Here is a 20890-nt window from a genome sequence, read left to right as displayed (position 1 = left end):
TTTATATTCGCTAGAATGCGCTCTGCTACATTACCCCTACTTACCCGTCTTCTCTTTCTTTTCATTCTCAGCTGTTTTCAGGAGAAATGTGTGGATTTGTGGCCACAGTATAGTCCATTGGGCCCGCGTACGGGCGGTCAGCTGCGGCCTCACTCCTAATCTTGGTTTGCAACCTGGAGTTCGCATTTCCTGGTTTTCGAGACGAGGCATGTGTTGGGAGGAGCTTATGCCATTGCTGAGGGAGAAAGTAGCCACGTTCGGCCCTCCCGACATCCTTATCATTCAATTAGGAGAGAATGACCTTGTTAACAGAAGAAGTGAGGACTTGTCGTGGAACATAAGAAGTGATTTGGATGAGATTGCTGCCTTGTGTCCCGGAACAACGGTGTTCTGGTCCTCCTTCCTGAAGAGAACTGTTTGGCGCGGTGCGCACAGCTGTATGGCCATTGAAAAAACCAGGAAACTCTTGAATTGGGCAATAGCCTGTTGGGTGCGCTTTATGAATGGCCGAGTCATTTCTCATGACCGTATCCGGATTGGCGACAAGGCCTTGTACCGGAATGACGGGGTTCATCTCTCAGACCAAGGGAATGACATTTGGTTGGATAGCATCAGCAGCAGCATTAGGGATTGTTTGCAGCTGTGAGGGTATTGGCGGCAAGCCTTTTCGGCTCGGGTGGCGGTTAGGCATTGGAATAATGTGTTGTGGTGTGTCAAAGGGCTAGGTGTGGCCATCGCCTATGCCTTCAATTTTTGGGTATTCCGTTAAAGGAATCTGGCGGTCGTGTATTCTGTCCGATGCCTGCTTGGTGGGAGGCCATGGCACGACCCTCGGTGACATCAGGGGAGAGCCTATAGTTGGATTAGCATCAACAGGCTGCACCTACTGGTGAATAAACCCCCCTTGTTTTGGACATCCAATGCCTAAGCCAATACCTTTTCACTGCTGTAATCAATAAAGTTGTGGCCTTTTCTTGCCCATTAACCTTATATCACGTGTCCTTGTGTATTCATTCCACATTGCGGGGGTCGTGTCCTCGAACCACAACTAAGCTGTTTGTAAACCAAGGTATGGCTGTACTTGAAAGAAATGAGTTCAGATCTTTTCTTCAGCATAATATGGTAACTGTTTTCTTACAGCTGTCTTAGTTTTTTAAAAAAATATATTTTGTTTCTACTATGGCAGACCAACACAGCTACCTACCTGTAATTTAACATTATAATGGCCAACCAAAATGTCACAAACTGGTGAGCAAGCTTTTATTTACCTGCTTATATAAATATTCATATACTGCTGTATCATAAAAAAAAGTCAGTGGTTTACAGCAATGTAAAACCAGACAGTAAAATCATGAAAGGTTTTGAGTCCACCAGAACTTAGGTGTTAAGCAAAGCAAGGAAGAGGAGTGATGGAGGAAAGCTGTCTTGCTCTTGACATCTGCATCGGTCAAAAATCCATTTCCCTTTTATGCCTCACGTGCAGCTGGTCACAAAGAGCACTCGCAGTTCAGAATTTGCCACTTGGCCATTGGGTTTTGCTGGGGAATTTGAGTTTTCAGCAGCTCAGTCTGACTCCCCCATACACCCCGAAAAAGGGACAGATCCTCTCCCCAGAGAACGAGGCTGCAGGGAAACTGAATATCAAGTCATCCGTATCGGCGTCAAAGAAATCCACGCGACCTCCTTCGTAGTCCAGGTACACCTGGATCTTCCTGGGCTCGTATCTCAAGCTCAAGAGGGTCCTCTCGGAGGATGTAAACGCTGTGAGCCGATAAGGAGACAATGGCATCCTCAGTGAGTCTGGCAGGGCCTTGCCCAGAGCCCAGATTCCCCCGTTGGGATTGAAACTGACCTCTCCTTTCCTTACGACGGGCTCTCTGGCAGCTCCCAGATCTCCATGTTTTCTTTCAACTCCCATTGCCTTTCATTTGGACGAGACTCTCCTTTCCTCCAGACGGACGGTTCTTGCGAAGTCCACAGGGCCTGCGGCGTCGCCTCTTCTATTTCCACCTCCCACCAGTGTCTTCCCGAAGCGAGCCTCTCTTAGCCCAGCACAAAGGGCTCCCTGTCGAATCGCGACAAAATAAATGAAGAAATCTTTTCAAAATTCTATATTCTTCCCATTTCGGTTCCTTCTATGTGGAGAAATGTAAATTTCCCCACTCTGCATCCCTGTATTATAAATTCCAGCCTTGCTGTCCATCGGGTTTCCCCTCTACAGTATAACCAGGAAAAGAAGGAAAAGATATAGGGTACAGAATGGAAAAACAACATGGTACTAGTGGCACTGGGCCATGATTTTTAATTTTCTTTTGCTTTTTTGTCTGCCATCTAGAAATGCTGTTGAATTTTGTTGCACACCACCCCAAGAACCCAGAGATTACAGGAGTTTGAGGTGCTTACCCAGGGTTTGTGTTTCCTTTTGGAATGAGGCACAGCAGAGACGGTGGTGTCTTCATAAGCTATGGTTTATTTGCAGATCTATACTACAGAGGGGCTCACAACATTGACACCCTAAGAGGGTCTTGTTTCTTTCATAGCCGTAGCCTTGGATTCAAACAGAAATCAAACCTTGCTTTCAAGCCTTGCTCCGACTCTCTCCAGCATACGTCTAGGTCACATTACTAGAAAAACTCTGGCTTTGGTGGTGGTGGTGGTGGTGGTTGTTCTACACATTTTCTGTCTTGCTCAGAGCCTCCTTTTCCTTTGTTCTCTTAATGGCCCATTACCCTGGCACACCCACACCCACCCACCCACCCACATATATATATATAGTGGTGCCCCGCAAGACGAATGCCTCGCAAGACGGAAAACCCGTTAGACGAAAGGGTTTTCCGTTTTGGAGGTGCTTCGCAGGACGAATTTGCTATGGGCTTGCTTCGCAAGATGAAAATGCCTTGCGATTCCTGGGTTCCCCCCCCTCCCCCCCTTTCCCCCAAGCCCCTAAGCCGCTTAACAGCTGTTCGCTAAGCCGCTGAACAGCTGATCTAAGCCGCTTATCAGCTGATCTAAGCCGCTAATAGCCTTTTAGCAGCTAATCCCTTAAACCTTTAATAGCCGCTAATAGGCTTTTAGCAGCTAATCCGCTAATCCCTTAAGGCTTTAATAGCCGCTAAACCGCTGATAGTGCTAATAGTGCTAATCCGCTAATGGGCTTGCTTCGCAAGACGAAAAAACCGCAAGACGAAGAGACTCGCGGAACGGATTCTTTTCGTCTTGCGAGGCACCACCGTGTATATATATATATATATATATATATATATATATATATATATCTTTTTATTCAAAATTAAAACAAAACATATTATCCAGAAACATATCATCCTTATTCCCCCCATTTTCCTCCCTCCCCTCCCTCCCCCCACAGAACCCACCCACCCCCACCCCTCGACTTCCCTCAGTTCCAGTCTTTGATTTCTCTAGAAATGCTGTTTTCTGCATGTTACACAGTTGTATAGATCCTCAAACTATTTAGCTGATTATTATCAATAAAAAGTTTGTGAATGTTTATTCAAAACCAGCCAAGGAGCCCAGTTTGCTTTGTTGTGTCTTCAAATACTTTGTAAAGGGTTCCCATTCATCTTTAAAGTCACAGTTATCCTTGTCCTGTAGCTTGTTTGTCAGTTTAGTCAGTTCTGCATAATCCATCAACTTCCTGGATCCAGCGGTTAGAAGGATCTCGCATACAGCCTACTTCCTTCTCCCCAAACTCATAGCAATATTTTGACTTGTCCCGATTCAAAAAAATGCTGCTTCTCAAATGCGAGGTTGATTTCTCTTGCTGCCCTCAGCCCTGACATGATTGCGGAGTCCAGCCAGCCGTGGACTTGGGTAGTGTGTTCCCCCAGCAAAATGGATCCTGCCTTCTGGCACCTTGAGAGGTTCGCTGTAGGAACACCGCCACCCTCAATATTATGCCTCTATCTGGACAGGATAGCCTAACTACTGTTGTCTATGCTCTGGTAACCTCAATGTCAGGCTGGAGCCATCAAGCGAACAGCAGCAGCGGCCAGACTTGGACGGCAGCCCAGGGAACGAAGGGAGGTTTGTCATGGGAAGATCAGAGGAAAGGACAGGGGGGAGTTCACAGCCCAGAGAAACACTGGACTTAGCAGACCATAGCTTGTCCGAACCAGTTTGCAAACCTCTCAGGGTGCAAGAACGCAGAGGAGGAGGGGTACAAGAAAAGGGGAAATTGACATCACAGAAGCGACGGAAGAGATTCATTTTCATGCGTTGTTTCTGGAGGAAGAGGAACAACACTAAGGATTTAGTTGAGTCATCATCAGGATAGCCATAAGTCACGGGGGCAGAGCGCTCCGGACAAGTGGCATGTTTTTTCTGGAATAAAACCAACTTTTAATTGACCGTACGTGTACGCGTCTTGCTGCCGCTACACTCAAGGTTAGATTACTGCAATGCGTTATACGTAGGGTTGCCTCTGAAGACGGATCGGAAACTTCAGCTAGTGCATATTACACTGATCCTGGTCTGACTGCACAGGCTACCAGTTAGTTTCTGGGCCCAATTCAAAGTGCTGGTTTTGACCCATAAAGCCTTAAATGGCTCAGGACCGTAATACCTCAAGGACTGCCTTTTCCATACGAACCTACCTGGACCCTGAGATCATCTTCTGAGGCCCGCCTTCGTATGCCCCCTCCTTGAGAGGTCCAGAAGGTGGCAAGACAAGAACAGGGCCTTCTCTGCAGTGGCTCCCCATCTGTGGAATGCTCTCCCCAGGGAAGTTTGCCTGGCGCCTTCATTATACACCTTTAGGGACCAGGCAAAAACGTTCCTTTTTAACCAGGAATTTGGTTGATCTGATTTACATCCTATGCCCTTTTAAAATTTGTTTTTTTTGTGTGTGTTTGGGGGGGGGGACTGTTGTTTTTATTTTTATTAGGTATTTTGTGGTTTTATTTCTGGATTTTATTCTGTGAACCACCCTGAGACCCCCGGGTGTGGGGCAGTATATAAATTCAATAACTAACTAACTAACTAACTAAATAAATAAATAAATAAAACAAAATATTATCAAATACAGTCCAGGAAAATGACAGCATTTTCAGACTGTGAGTGGTAAAGTTACAGCAACTTTGGAAAGTGAGTTGTAGGAAGTTTTCACTTTTGAACTGCATTAAAGTTTGGTAACAATTAAATCTTGGATTTGGAACCAAATTCCCTAAAGATGGAGTTGGCTGAACATTTCTCCATAGAGATTAGAAATTGTATATGTGGCGGGTAAGAAATACAGGTCCAGGTTTGAATGTTTCAAAATTTTAAGGCATCTATATTTTTCCTGCCTCTAGAAACAGGGAGCCAGTGGGGCTAAGCAAACATTTCGCTGTAAATGTAAGGTAGGAAATGTTGCTTTTTCAGGGAGTATGAATTGGTTTTGTTTAGGGTTTAGAATTCAAAAACTTAAGTATGTCAAAAGGAAGCAAAGGCATAAGAACCTCTGTAGCGATGACATCCACCCTCTGCTTTTGAATATAAAAATATTTTCAGTGTATCTCATTAATTTAAAATGACAGGTCTCCCCCCCCCCCTGAAGAATGTAGTGCAAAGCATTTTTGAAGTAGTAGAAGAGTTGACTTGTAACCCATTTTAATTGGATCACAGTGCATAGTTTGATCAGCCAAAGAGAAATGAGGAACAATATTTAATTAATTTGTAGGAGCAACAAAATGTTTCAAAGGAGCATTTGCAACTAAATTCCTTTTTTAAAGCCTACACTTTTCTCTCCTACTCAACAGCACCAGCCAACACAGGTATGTAATTCTTAACTTTTGCAGAGGCCATACTTTATTTGGGTGCTATCCAACTTAGTCCTACTCAGAGAAAACCCACTGAAATTAACACACCTAAATTAATCATGTCCAGTAATTACAATGGGTCAACTTGGAGAAGGACTACCATCAGATGCATTTTTTTTTTTGTAATTTGATGTTCCATAATGTTCATTCATGATAACATCCACTTTCTTATACACAAAAAGTCTATCATAGAATGGCAAATTGAATCAGAAAATGTATGTACGTACAGGAATGCTTATGAACAGTGTATTCCGTTCTCATGCTTGGGCTGAGTTTGGGCAGAATGCAGGGCTTTGTGTATCTTTAAAAGCACTATAAAGCTTTGAAATATGATCCATTTGGGGCATTCATTCATTACTTCTTTCATCCAACCTTTCATTTATACTCCTGTACAGGCTGCTAGAGGGGACGCGGGTGGCGCTGTGGGTTAAACCACAGAGCCTAGGACTTGCCGATCAGAAGGTCAGTGGTTCGAATCCCCGCGATGGGGTGAGCTCCCGTTGCTCAGTCCCTGCTCCTGCCAACCTAGCAGTTCGAAAGCAGATCAAAGTACCGCTCTGGCGGGAAGGTAAACGGCGTTTCCGTGTGCTGCTCTGGTTCGCCAGAAGCGGCTTAGTCATGCTGGCCACATGACCCGGAAGCTGTACGCCGGCTCCCTCGGCCAATAAAGCAAGATGAGCACCGCAACCCAGAGTCAGCCACAACTGGACCTAATGGTCAGGGGTCCCTTTACCTTTACATCCCAACTATTGGCTGTTTCAGAAGAGGGCATTAGGGCTGGATTAATCTCATGTACTTCACTCTCTTTCTCCCCCTAAAGCAGAGGGTTGGCAGGGCTCTGAGGAACTCTTCCAAAATTCCTCCCAGATTTGGGAGTTCCAAATGACCGAGTCTTCTTTCCAAAACAGAATAAATGGGAATTAGATTTGTCTGTCAAGGAACGCGGGTGGCGCTGTGGGTTAAAGCCTCAGCACCTAGGACTTGCCGATCGAAAGGTTGGCGGTTCGAATCCCCGCGGCGGGGTGCGCTCCCGTTGCTCGGTCCCAGCGCCTGCCAACCTAGCAGTTCGAAAGCACCCCCGGGTGCAAGTAGATAAATAGGGACCGCTTACCAGTGGGAAGGTAAACGGCGTTCCGTGTGCTGCGCTGGCTCGCCAGATGCAGCTTGTCACGCTGGCCACGTGACCCAGAAGTGTCTGCGGACAGCGCTGGCTCCCGGCCTATAGAGTGAGATGAGCGCACAACCCTAGAGTCTGGCAAGACTGGCCCGTATGGGCAGGGGTACCTTTACCTTTTAGATTTGTCTGTCACTCCAGCCAACTTTCCCATTCACATGTATTCATTAATGAAACACTGCCCCCCCAAAAGGGGTGTGCTTTCGTGTCCTGGCATTGTACATTCAGTTGCATCATTACCATTTTTGTGATGCTTCATTGCCTCATAGGATGCAGGGATGGGGAGAATTTACATTCTGTTTGCACATAAAGGCAAATCTACCTATTCCACACTCTTCAGAAACCAAAAGCACAGCCATCCTTTGACTTCACACTACATCTGAATTTTGCAAGTCACTTCTCTGGTTAAATACTGTTTGCATACATGCATAAACTAGAGTTAATGCATATATTAGTGAGAATGTATTATATTACCAGAAATTGCCTTGTAGAAATGTTTGCATTAGGCAAAATTGTATACACAAAGATGGGTATTGGGAGAAATTCGTATTAGAATGCTGCTGAAATTTCACTGGGCCTTTAAAAATAAACAAACTACAAAGTCTAGTGGAAATGGGGAGAAGTGAATTTAAAGCTGGCCGGAGTGTAGGGGTTGGTGGGGAAGAGAGATTTCTCCATTCCTAGCAGTATAACACATGTCTGGATCTGTATAATAATAAACCACTACATTAAAAAAATATTCAACCAACTATACACAGGATCTCATCAAAATTGTGCTTGTGTGTTTTATCTACCATGCATACCTGTACTGTATTCTTCTGTTTGGAAGTTAATTTAATATATTGTCCTAGTTAAACCAGAAATCAGGCAGAGAGGAAGCATGGAGCACATCAGGTAAAATAATCATGGAGTAGCATGTTTGATGTTTTATCTTGTTTTTAATAGTTGTTGGGAGCCGCCCAGAGTGGCTGGGGAAACCCAGCCAGAAGGGTGGGGTTTAAATAAAGTATTATTATTATTATTATTATTATTATTATTATTATTGAAATCTTCTCATGCCTAAGAATATGGCTGCAGTCACGGAAACAAGCTATAAGACTGACGTGCCTGCCCATATATTATTATTAGTGATGCTTTTATAACCCTGAATTCCAAACTAGACTTCTAAGTGGCTCACGGTTATTAAAATATTACTGGTAGCATCGTATAGTTACCAAACTTTATTTCATAAAATGTATATACTACTTAATTGCAAAGAAAAATCCCCCCAAAATCAACAAGGTTTACAAAAAGAATAAACCAGTGAAATAGTTAGTAAAAACAATTAAAACACTGAGGAAATTAAAACCAGCAATAAACTAAAGACACAGCAGCATTCCAGATAGGCTTGTCTAAACAAAAATGTTTTTAGCAAGCACCAAAAAGAGCACAATAGAGTTTCCAAGTCCTCCCCATTGAGCATTTCTTCTGATTTCTTTGCACAATGATCACAAGGAGATTTTACAAAATCTGCTACTTGTTGAGTAATAATAATAATGATTTATTATTTATACCCCACCCATCTGGTTGGGTTTCCACAGCCACTCTGGGCGGCTCCCAACAGAATATTAAAAACATAACAAAACAGCAAACTTTAAAAACTTCCCTAAACAGGGTTGCCTTCGGCTGTCTTCTAAAAGTCAGATAGTTGTTTATCTCCTTGACATCTGATGGGAGGGTCAGTTCAAATGTAGCCCCACGTAGAGCGCATTGCAGTAGTCCAAATGGGAGATAACCAGAGCATGCACCACTCTGGCAAGACAGTCTGCGGGCAGGTCGGGTCTCAGCATTCATTCTGATTTGTTTTGCAGGGAGGTTATACAACATTGCCTCGAGCAATGTTAAGTGGCACTTTCAAGAACATTTCCCCATCGTTAGGGTGAAGGGAAGAGTGGGTTTGTTTCATAACAGTGCCGAGCTGGTCCTCATTAATTACACAGCCTGAACAAGCTGGCTAAATCCCACCTGGAAGCTCTCAGAGATTCTTCTAACGCACTGTATTTTAAAATGCTCTATCATTGTTGTTTATGTTGTGCAAAGAGTGGATGAACAGTAACTCTGCAATTATGAACGGTGTTTCCCACATGCTTTTTCTTTGTGTTTTCAAGCGGAATCCTGGCAAATGAAGGAGGGATGGGAGAAGGAAATATTACATCCTGGACAGTTTTCCTTCTTGTCGGGCTTCAGCACCAGAGGTCACCCAGAGTTTTTCTTGGTCTGATGCTTTTCATGTTTGTAATAGCTCTGGTGGGAAACGGACTCCTTCTTTTCCTAATGAGAACGGACTCTGGCCTGCAGACGCCAATGTACTTTTTCCTCAGCCAGTTAGCCTTCATGGACCTCTGCCAGGTTCTCTCGATTGTTCCTTCCATGACAGTGAATTTTGTAACCCAGAGATATGACACTTCACTCTGTGGGTGTGTCATCCAGATTGCTGTCACGCTGACACTGGGTGGAGCAGAATGCCTGATCCTGGCTATCATGTCCTATGATAGGTATGTGGCTATTTGCAGGCCCTTGCAATATCCAATCCTCATGAGAGGGGAAATCTGCTATCTGCTGTCAGTAGCGGCCTGGTGTTGGTCTTCTGTGCAGGCCCTAACCTGTTCCCTTTATGTTCTGCCTCTTCCCTACTGCAAATCCAATGTGATCAACCATTACATGTGTGATTATCCAGCCCTTGTACAGTTGTCCTGCTCTGACAATTCTGCCTTCAATAAAGTCACATATTTTGGGGATTTCCTAGTTTTTCTCATCCCCATCTCAGTCATCCTGGCTTCCTACATAGCCATTTTCCTTCAAGTCCTCAGAGCACACACCTCTGGAAGTGGCCATAAAGCCCTGGGGACCTGCTTGTCCCATCTGTGTGTGGTGGGGATCTTCTACGGATCGGCCATTTTGATGTACATGACCCCTCCATCCTCCTACACACCAGAGAAGTCCATGGTTATCATAGCCTTTTGCACCATGGTCCCTGCCATAACAAACCCTTTCATATACAGCCTGAGGAACCGGGATGTGTTGGCGGCATTGAGAAAACTCCATGCAAAATGTACAGTGCTTAAAATTATTTGTTAGATAAACAAATGGGCAGGTCCTGGAGGAGCCAGCGAAATCGACTTCCGGAAATACAATGGAAGGTTATGACGAAGGACAGAAGCAATGTCTGTTTATAGACTGTCCGTACTAGTCTCTCTCAGCCCCCATCTTGCCTCCTTGGCTACTCTGAAGAATCCACGTCATGCAATAGCCAAACCAATATGATCAGTTTCCACCTCTTTATTCCATCCCCCCCGCACCTTATTTGCAGTGCCTTCCCTGTTTCCTGTGCCTTCGCTATGCTTGTGTTTGAAGTCTAGATAAGTGTCACACTTGACACTTGAACACGTTGGGTGACATTTCAGTTCACCTTTGGGTGGGGTGGGGAAGTGCCTTTTTTTGGCAACCATTCTGAGCCTTTTTTCAGTTTGTTTGGGAAGCCAGTCATTTAATGATATCTAATTTGCTGCTTACCATGTTGTTGGAAATGAAACACTGGTCCGAAGACTGGGGTCCTGGGACCCTTAAAATGAAATCTGAACAAAATTGGTGAAGCAGCAAAATGTTTCTAGAGACATTCTTGCAAGGATGGGTGTCCAAAAACAGGCACACCCACCATTTAGTAAAACGCACATTTTTATCACAACTTCCTCCCCTGTCCTCCATTGGCTGGAGGCTCGCCCCTGTTGACATCTCCTATCCCTCTAAATCAAGGGACCATCACTCCTAATTTTTGTTGTTGTTTAGTCATTTAGTCGTGTCCGACTCTTCATGACCCCATGGACCAGAGCACACCAGGCACTCCTGTCTTACACTGCCTCCCGCAGTTTGGTCAAACTCATGCTGGTAGCTTTGAGAACACTGTCCAGCCATCTCGTCCTCTGTTGTCCCCTTCTCCTTGTGCCCTCAATCTTTCCCAACATCAGGGTCTTTTCGAGGGAGTCTTCTCTTCTCATGAGGTGGCCAAAGTATTGGAGCCTCAGCTTCACAACCTGTCCTTCCAGAGAGCACTCAGGGCTGATTTCCTTCAGAATGGAGGAATTACTCCTAATTACTTTTACTCAAATAAGGTGGGGTGTTCCTATGCTTTCACACATCTACTCAAGTGATAAAGCCACATCCCAACCACCCCTTAGGCATGCATGAGATATGCCCTGCCCAAGCTTGCTGAGGTGTCCTGATAAACCATAGCCTAACAGCAATCTGCCCTGTTTTCGGGCATTCTAACCACAAGCCAGTAAAGATAAGCCTCTAAGTGAGTCTGAGTTTCTTAGCTGTTGCAGCCATCTACTCAGATGCTGTAACTGTTTGAGGCCTATGACCTCTTATGATTTTATGAAAAGGTGACATTTTTATTCCTTACACATGTGCACCGACCAATGCCCAGAGTTTTCAGAGATTTTCTGCAAGCATGTGCCTGTGTAATTCTAGCGCCATGCTCTCCTTCTCAGAAGCCACTTTTGACTCAAGTTTCATACTCTCCATAATGTCTGCTGCAACTAGAACTAAGAAATGACAAGATTTCTCTTTTTATCTATGATGTAGGAACAGTAAATATTGATGCTTACATGGAGACACAAAAACTTGTCCTTGTAAGTGTAATTCTTATTTATTTGGATAGGTAGGATGGTCATTCTACATTCACAATTAGCAAAGGAATTCATTAGCATTAGCAAAGGGAGAAAGGATAGCAAAACCCTCTCTGTGGGTCACCCACCCAAGCTGAATGTGGAATGATTCATGACAGGGGGGGGGGTCCTTCTTCACACAGCACAGGGTTATGCTGTGGAAATCGCTACCACAACATGTAGTGACAACCATCAACTTGGACGACTTCAGAAATTCACAGAGGATTTGTGGGCTTGTCCAAATATCTGCTTGTCCCTGTTGGGATACTGCCAGGGAGACAAAGTCCATCATGACTCCACGTCGTCTCCGGACGTCCATCGATCTCCCGTAGACACGCAGTATCAGCAATTAGCGACACGAGCTCCAGAAATAGTTTGCCACATTCCAGAGCCGTGCACGCTCTATCAGCAGATAAAGCACACAGCGAAAGATGCAGTCAGGAGAGCATTATTTAGAAGTTTATTCAGCGTTGGTCAGAACAAAGAAAAACATGACTGCCTGCTTCAATGTCTCCGGCAGAGAGAGAGAGAGACGAAAGCAAAGACACAACATAAACATCCTGTGAAAATAGGAAATACGCAGACTCTGTGACTCAAAGCCTGCTCCCTTTTAAGGTGGAACGGAAATATCCTAACAGTCCCATGCCTAGAAAGCAGGGGCGTAACGTTGTGGTGGGGGCACAGAGTCTGCTGCCCCTGTTAGGATATTTCTTCCTTTGTTTATTTCCAGTCTTTGGACAGCCCCAGTCGCAAAATTGTCAAGGGGGCAAAATTTCAACACCCCGTGTCGCCTCCATACGGAAGCATGTTTCCATTGCTGGGCTCCTTTGAAAACAGCTTCTCCATGCAAACCAGGAAGTGACCTTTCCTGACAGCAGAACAAATCTTCTTTTCTTATTTCTGTGGCTGTGACCCCCTGGGTCTCCATCCCCACCCCTCTGTGAGACCCTGAGGGCTGGCAACCCATGCTACACCACTGCTAGAAAGCATGGGTTTGAGCAGTTTTCTGCTTTCCCTGTGCTTTCTAGGCATGGAGCTGGGCAGTTTGCCTTTGCTGCACTGCTTTGCCTGTGCCCGTTGTTGTTCAACATATTTGTAAATGACTTGGATGAAGTAATTGAGGGGATGCTCATCAAATTTGTAGATGACCCCAAACTGGAAGGGGTAGCTAATGCCATAGAAGACAGAATCAGGATACAAGATGACCTTAATAGATTGGAGAACCGGGCCCGATCTAGTGAACTGAATTTCATAAGGGACAAATGCAAGGTTCTGCACTTAGGCAGGAAGAGTCAGCTGTACCAATATAAGATGGGGGACACCTGGCTTGCCAAGAGTATATGTGAAAGGAATCTAGGGGTCTTAGTAGACCCACAATATAATAAAGCCTTACAAGGAACAGTTTGGGAGCTGGGTATGTTTCGTGTGGAAAAGAGGAGACTGAGAGGAGATATGGTAGCCACCTTCAAATATGTCAAGCGTTGCCACATGGAAGAAGGAACCAGCTTGTTTCCTCTTGCTCCAGAGAGTAGAATCTGAATCAGTGGCTTCCAGTTACAAAAATGAGACTCCAGCTAAACATCAGAAAGAGCTTTCTTACAATAAGAGCTGTTTGGCAGTGGAACAGGCTCCCACGACAGGTGATGGACTCTCCTTCCTTGGAGGTTTTTAAGCAGAGTTTGGATGGTCATCTGTCATGGATGCTTTAGTTGAGATACCTGCATTGCAGGGTGTTGGACTAGAGGACCCTTGAGGTCCTTTCCATCTTCCAAATGATATGATTCAAACTGTTGTTTTGGCCCAACCCACCACTGGCATGCAACCCCTAAAAGGTAGGTTGCAAGTCTTCCTAGTCTGCCCAATGCCATAAAACCAAAAGGGTAAAAGGTAAAAAGGTAAAGGACCAATGGACAGTTAAGTCCAGTCAAAGACGACTATGGAGTTGTGGCGCTCATCTTGCTTTCAGGCTGAGGGAGCCGGTGTTTGTCCACAGACAGCTTTGCAGGTCATGTGGCCAGCATGACTCAACCGCTTCTGGCGCAAGAGGACACCATGACGGAAACCAGACAGCACAGAAATGTTGTTTACTTTCGAACTGCTAGTTTGCCAGGAGCTTGGACAGAGCAATGGGAGCTCACTCTGTTGCGGGGATTCGAACCACTGACCTTCCAATCGGCAAGCCCAAGAGGCTCCGTGGTTTAGACCACAGCACCACCCGCATCCCAAAACCATAAGGAGAACCCTGCTGGCTCAGCCTTTTTAGTTGAGCACCCCGTTTTCACAGTGCCCAGCACCCCATGTCTGTGAGGAGCCCATAAGTAGGACCTCACCACTGAACATTTGAATCTTTTTTTTTATTTTTTATTGTTCAGTAGATGAGTAGGAGCATGAATCCTCATCAACAACAACCTTATAAAATACTGTGCAAGAAAGTTACAACAACTCTGAAATGTGAGTTGTAGGAAGTTTTCACTTTTGAACTGCATTAAAGTTCGGTAACAATTAAAATCTTGGACTCGGAGCCAAATTCCCTAAAGATGGAGTTGGCTGAAGATTCCTCCATTGGGATTAGAAATACTGGATTGGATATGTGGCGGGTGAGAAATACTGGTTCTGGTTTGAATGTTTCAAAATCAAAAGGCATCTATTTTGTTCCTGTCTCTAGAAACAAGGAGCCAGTGGAGCTAAGCAAACATTTTGCTGTAAACGTAGCTTAGGATATTTTCCGACCTATGCATGTTGCTTTATAAGAGAGTATGAATTGGTTTTGTTTATTGTTTGGAATTTTTTAAATCACGCATGTTAAAGGGAAGCAAAGGCACATGTAGCTCTGCTGCCATGAATATAGGTCAGGGCATTCCTCCCCCACTACTTTTGAATATAAAATGAATGTGAACCTTTCTCATCAATGAAGAAGACATGTCTCTTTTTCACATAGAATGTAGGAGAAATAATTTTTGCAGTAGAAGAAGAGTTGTCACCCCTTTAAATTTGGGGAGCTGTGGCAGTAGTAATGATTGAAAAATATTTAATTAACACAACAGAAGCATGAATGTTTTTCAACGGAGCCTGTGCAATTATATTGCATTTTAAGAAACTAATTTTTCTCCCTTCTTAATGTTGTAAACAGAAGCGGTCGGCACAGGTATGTAATTCTTAACTTTTGTAGAAGTCATAGTTACTTTGGATTGTATCCAGCTCTGTAGCCCCATGGAAATCAATGGACCTAAGTTAGTCCTGGCCATTAATTTCAATGGGGCTACTCTGGATGCAATCTTTTGAAGTGTGATGGTCCATCATGTTAATTCAATGATAACACCAACTTATTTTTACTCAAAAACCTTGCAAGCATATGGTTAATGCAAGAATATAATCAAGCAAGAAAATGTATGTATGTATATATGTATGTATGTATGTATGTATGTATGTATGTAGTGTATTTTAGTTAATTTCTATCCTGCCTTACCCTCTAGGAATGGCCAAGGGATTAAAAAGAGAGAGAGAAATAGAGATAAATACAAATTAGGGATGGGTTTATTTCATTTCATTTTATTTCATTTGCATTAAAATGAACTAATTCACACTTCCAAAACGACTATGCAAATTGAAACACAGCTGTCCATCTTTTCCCAACCAATGTGTAAGGACAATTGCTTGCAAAAATGTGTATTATTAGGAGAAACTGGCACTAAATGGCACCTGAATTTCCTGAGTATTTTTAAAATTATTATTAATTGCAAATAGCTGTGGGAATGTCAAGAACTGAATTTAAGATTGGAAAAATGAGAAAGCATAACTGTTTACCAAATCAGTGAAAAGCTCTTTGGATTGGACAGGACCATATCAGTGACAACTCCACACACCTATTTTCAGAATTTTGCATCAGATAAAATGTAAAATGTATAGATTTAGAATGTGTAAGAATATGTGTTTTCTAGGAAATTTGGAAATGTATACTTTAATGTCAGGGTAATAAAATCCATTTGAATGCTTTGATAATGTTTTCAAAGAGTTCAGTCATGAAGACATATAGACTAGCAGAATAAGATTCTGGCATCTTTGCCTTACATCCTAATAGCCATTAAATTAAGCAACATTTATTATCATTGCATTCTTCCTGTACATGTGCTATCTTTAATTCTGGCTCACTATTCTGAGGTGACAGAGTTAGGCTACAATCCTAATCCCACTTCCCTGGGAGTAAGCCTTATTGAATTCAATAGGACTTACCGTACTTCTGACATGGTCAGCTCTTTGAGCACTTTAAGGCTCTGTGAATGGTGAAGATTATTGTCTTCTTCAAATACTGAAAGGCTCTGATAGTTGTCACTATTTTGCATCCATACACATGATTGCATCAAGATGGTGATTTGTCTTTAGTTTCTTGCAGTGTTTTGCTGCAATGAGGTGCCTTTTGTTTTGTTTCCAATGTCATGCAGATTCATAACGTAGACAGGATGAAAAGATAGATCCAAACTGAAGGAGATGATTGTTGAGACAAGTAATAAATTCTCCAGTTTAGAAGTTAATTTTAGAAATTCACCTGGTTGAACCAGAAATCAGGTAGTGTGTAAATATGGAGCAGACCGGATAAATAATAAAAGAGTAGAAACTGAGAAATATTTTCATTCTTAAGGATTTACTTACAATCATGAAAACATGCTATTCAACTGAATTGCCTACCCATTTGTTATTAGCAGTAATATTTATATAATGCTTGACATCAAAATACACTTTTGTGCTTTACATGTATGAAAATAGGATTGGAGCACTTTCAAGACACATGTTTACTGAGCATTTATCTGACTTTGAGTGCTAATTAAATGAGATTGCATTATATTACACTTTCCCATGCTTTCCCCCACCTTCTGTTGCCTAGAGGGGGGGGCGGCAGCGGGGGGGGGGGACAGGAGTAGGTTTGTTGCACAAAAGAACCCAATCCACATTAAGTGAGAAACCCGAATTTGCTGCTATGCCACTGAATCCCACAAGCAAAGTAGTGAGAATCTGGATGCACCCAGAGAGACCTCCAACATATTGGGCAGTATATGGACTTTAATGTATTCAATAGAACTTCCTCTTCCCTCCAGCTGTCCCATCTCAAAATCTCAGCTGGAGGGTTGGGAACCCCTAAACATTTTGGGGGGACTCATGGGGGGAGTAGAGAAGAGGAGGTCTTGTTGCACCAGCAGAACTAAGTGTGCCGAGCATTAGACACAATCCATTATGTTAAAAACTGCTCTCTTTTTTGTTGTTTATGTTATGTGTACAGTGGATTCAACCTTACAATTTGGCACATCACTTCTCACAAGTCTTCTCCTTGAGTCTACAGGTGAAATTTGGGCAAATGCAGGAGGGATGGGAGAGGGGAATTCAACGTCATGGACCGTGTTCCTTCTGGTTGGACTTCAGCATCAAAGGTCACCTATGGTTTTCCTTGGTGTGATCTTCTTCATGTTCATAGTAGCTCTGATAGGGAACAGCCTCCTTCTTTTTCTGATCAAGACAGACTCTGGTCTGCAGACCCCAATGTATTTTTTCCTCAGCCAACTAGCCTTCATGGACCTCTGCCAGGTTCTCTCAATTGTTCCCCAAATGGCAGTGAATTTTGTAACCCAGAGCTACAGCATTTCACTCTATGGTTGTGTCGTGCAGATCTCTGTCATACTGCTCTTGGGTGGGGCAGAGTGCCTCATCCTGGCAACCATGTCATATGACAGGTATGTGGCTATCTGCAGACCACTGCAATATCCGGTTCTTATGAGGAGCAAAATCTGCAACATCATGTCAGTTGCTGCCTGGTTTTGGTCTTCTGTGCAGGCCTTGACCTGTTCCCTTTATGTACTGCCACTTCCCTACTGCAAGTCCAATGTGATCAGACACTACATGTGTGATTACCCAGCCCTTGTTCAGTTGTCCTGCTCTGACAATTCTGCCTTCAATAAAGTCATATATTTTGGGGATTTCCTAGTTTTTCTCATCCCCATCTCAGTCATCCTGGCTTCCTACATAGCCATCCTACTTCAAGTTCTCAGAGCACGCTCCTCTGGAAGTAGCCACAAGGCCTTGGGGACCTGCTTGTCACATCTCTGTGTGGTGGGGATCTTCTACGTTACGGCCATTTTGACGTACATGACACCTGCCGCTTCCTATTCAGCACAAAGGGCCATGATAAACACTGTGTTTTTTACCATTGCACCTGCCATGATGAATCCTTTCATATACAGCCTGAGGAACCGGGATGTCTTAGCAGCACTGAGAAAGCTCTTTGCAAAATGCACAATGTGTTAATGATTTCAGCAGGATACAAAATGGCAGGTACTCTCCCTTTGGAATTTATCCAGGGGCTGGAAGGAACTTAAGTGAGAGATACAAAATTTGTCAAAGGATGCTTCAGATGGGTGTATTATTGTGGGATTCTTGCTACTCACGTGTGAACAGAGTCTGGAAAACAGAGTCTGCTTTAATTAAATTGTTTTTAGTTGCTGTCATTGTTCATGTTGTTTTACTGTAAAACCACTTGGAAATATTTTATGGGGCATCATTTGTAAATCAAATCAACTACTAAGTAAATGAATAACACAGGTTTTCAACAGTGCCCATTTGGTTTTTTTGGCATTGAAATGTGTGGGTGTATTCCCCAATCCTCCCCATTTAATTCAGATTTATTTTCTCTGTGGAAAATCATATGTATGTCTGTGGGGGAAGGTGAATGCGTGCATAATGTTTCGAACAACCCCTTAATAACCTAGAATCATAGAATCATAGAGTTGGAAGAGACCACAAGGGCCATCGAGTCCAACCCCCTGCCAAGCAGGAAACACCATCAGAGCACTTCTGACATATGGTTGTCAAGCCTCTGCTTAAAGACCTCCAAAGAAGGAGACTCCACCACACTCCTTGGCAGCAAATTCCACTGTCGAACAGCTCTTACTGTCAGGAAGTTCTTCCTAATGTTTAGGTGGAATCTTCTTTCTTGTAGTTTGGATCCATTGCTCCGTGTCCGCTTCTCTGGAGCAGCAGAAAACAACCTTCCTCCCTCCTCTATGTGACATCCTTTTATATATTTGAACATGGCTATCATATCACCCCTTAACCTCCTCTTCTCCAGGCTAAACATGCCCAGCTCCCTTAGCCGTTCCTCATAAGGCATCGTTTCCAGGCCTTTGACCATTTTGGATGCCCTCCTCTGGACACGTTCCAGTTTGTCAGTGTCCTTCTTGAACTGTGACTCAACAGAAACCCTGCCCCCTCTGACCTTTGCACAGGGAGAGCAGCTAATCAGCCTTCTTCAGCTGCTGCCCTGCAAGCTCTGATAAGGTCCTCCCACAGCTAATCACCTGACTCAACAGAAACCCTGCCCCCTCTGACCTTTGCCCTGATTTCATGACTGCTGAAACTTTTATTGGAATGAGGCATAATTGGAAATTTTTGGAATGCCCTGAAACATAAATTCTAAGGGTCATTTCCCCTGTCTAATATATAACCTTCAGTCAAGGGGCTGGGCATATTCTGGGCTGCCAGATCCACCACCTCTCCTGAGAGACTGTTCCACTGACCAACAGCTGTAACTGTCAGAAGGTTTTTCTGACTGTTTAGTCACAATCTCCTTTTCTGCAAGTGGAAGTCATTGCCTTGAGTCCTACGCTCAAGAGCAGGGGGGAAATAAGCATGCTCCCTCTTCCATGTGACAGCCCTTTATATAGTTGAAGATGGCTATCATATAGCCTCTCAGTCTCCTCTTTTCCAGGTTAAACATACCCAGCTCCTTCAAGCATTCCTCGTAAGCCTTACTTTCCAGACCCTTAATCATCTTGGTTGCTCTCCTATAAACACGTTCCACCTTGTCAACATCCTTCTTAAATTGTGTTTCCCAGAACTGGACACAGTATTCCAGGTGTGGACTGACCAAGGTAGAATAAAGTGGTTCTATTACTTTCTCTTGATCTGGACACTAGACTTCTGTTGATGCAGCTGAGAATAGCATCAGCCTTTCTTTGCTGTTGCATCACACTGTTGACGCATGTTAAGCCTGTGGTCCACCAAGACCTGTAGATCCTTTTCACATGCACTGCTTGTAAGCCAGGTGTCCCCCATCCTTTATTTGTGCATCTGGTTCTTCCTGATTAAGTCCAGAACTGTCCATTTGTCCCATATTGTCCCTAAAATGAAAAACACCAATACTACCACAGGGACCAAGGAAAGCAGACAGCGAGAGATGCAGGCAGAAGAAAAAGGCTGGAATGGATCTGGATTGACTATGCAGCCTCTGCCTGTGTTTGTCTCTGGAAGCAGCAGCGTGCTGATTGACTCCAGCAGTGGCCCCTGCAGATCCATTCCAGCCTTTTCCTTCTGCCTCTGTCAGCTTTTGTCTCCCAGCTTTGTCTCCATCCACATTCTGCTGGCCACCATTTGTGGAGAGAGATCTGAGGGGGACAGGGACTGATTTTTGTGGTCTGCAGGCAAGGAGGAGAAGCCATTCCACCTTTGGACCTCCTGAAGTGGCCTTCCTCTGGTTAGATGGGCTTGAGTCTTTTTCTCTGCAGGAAATATCCCCTATTTTGGCTTCTTGAGCACATTTGTGGCTGTTTTGTCAGCTGTTGTTGTTTTTGTCTCTTTACCCTTTCCTCGTCCCCGTTTGTTTGTCTTGACATTCCCTATCCCTTCTTCCTTTGCTGAAATAATTTTTACAAAACCCCTGGAGCACACCCAAATGAAATATGCTGTGCTTGGAGTTTGTGTGTGTGTGTGTGTGTGTGTGTGTGTGTGTGTGTGAGAGAGAGAGAGAGAGAGAGAGAGAGAGAGAGAGAGAGAAGTCTCCCTTTTAGCTGAGCATCCTGTTCTCACTATGCCCCTCCCCACATGTCTGTGAGGAGCCTATAAGCAGAACCTGAGCACGGAACAGATGAATCTTCTGCTGCTTTGTTGTCCAGTAGATGCGTAGGAACATTCACCATCACCACCATCAATATTTGCTCTGAACTAATTTTTTTTTTGTTAAATCATTTTTATTAATTTTCCAATAAAAAACATTCAATTAACATATCAAATCATAATCCAATTAAAATAAAAAAACTAAAATAAAAAAGACAGAATTATCATTCAAATTATAATTATTAATTTTTTGGGACTTCCCATAGTCTGGACCTTGAAGCATCTCTCCAAATCTCAGTCCTGCCTCTCCTCGTTGTTTC

At 43.8% G+C, this 20890-nt stretch overlaps 4 protein-coding genes across 6 annotated transcripts in view; 3 read left to right on the top strand and 1 right to left on the bottom strand.

Moving 5' to 3' along the window:
* Window positions 1-20890, bottom strand: part of LOC310670490 (E3 ubiquitin-protein ligase TRIM7-like) — a 329122-nt gene that overhangs the window by 139354 nt on the left and 168878 nt on the right. The gene's annotated exons all lie outside the window — the stretch shown is intronic.
* The window catches only part of LOC310670789 (olfactory receptor 2D3-like), a gene marked incomplete at its 3' end in the record, with an annotated part of 126299 nt that overhangs the window by 35341 nt on the left and 70068 nt on the right, over window positions 1-20890 (top strand). The window lies entirely within an intron of this gene.
* LOC310672951 (olfactory receptor 2T27-like) lies at window positions 9163-10107 on the top strand (the record flags this gene model as incomplete). The annotated part of the gene is made up of 1 exon (XM_083430634.1): window positions 9163-10107. The coding sequence occupies one exon, from the start codon at window positions 9163-9165 to the stop codon at window positions 10105-10107; it is 945 nt and encodes a 314-aa protein (XP_083286760.1).
* LOC310672950 (olfactory receptor 2AK2-like) lies at window positions 17292-17987 on the top strand (the record flags this gene model as incomplete). Its single annotated transcript, XM_083430633.1, has 1 exon — window positions 17292-17987. The coding sequence occupies one exon, from the start codon at window positions 17292-17294 to the stop codon at window positions 17985-17987; it is 696 nt and encodes a 231-aa protein (XP_083286759.1).

Source organism: Podarcis tiliguerta, assembly GCF_965153285.1.
Source record: "Podarcis tiliguerta genome assembly, chromosome: 2".
Taxonomy (NCBI): Eukaryota; Metazoa; Chordata; class Lepidosauria; order Squamata; family Lacertidae; genus Podarcis; species Podarcis tiliguerta.
Note: the sequence above shows the minus strand (reverse complement) of the source record. Positions and strands in the feature narration are given on the sequence as shown.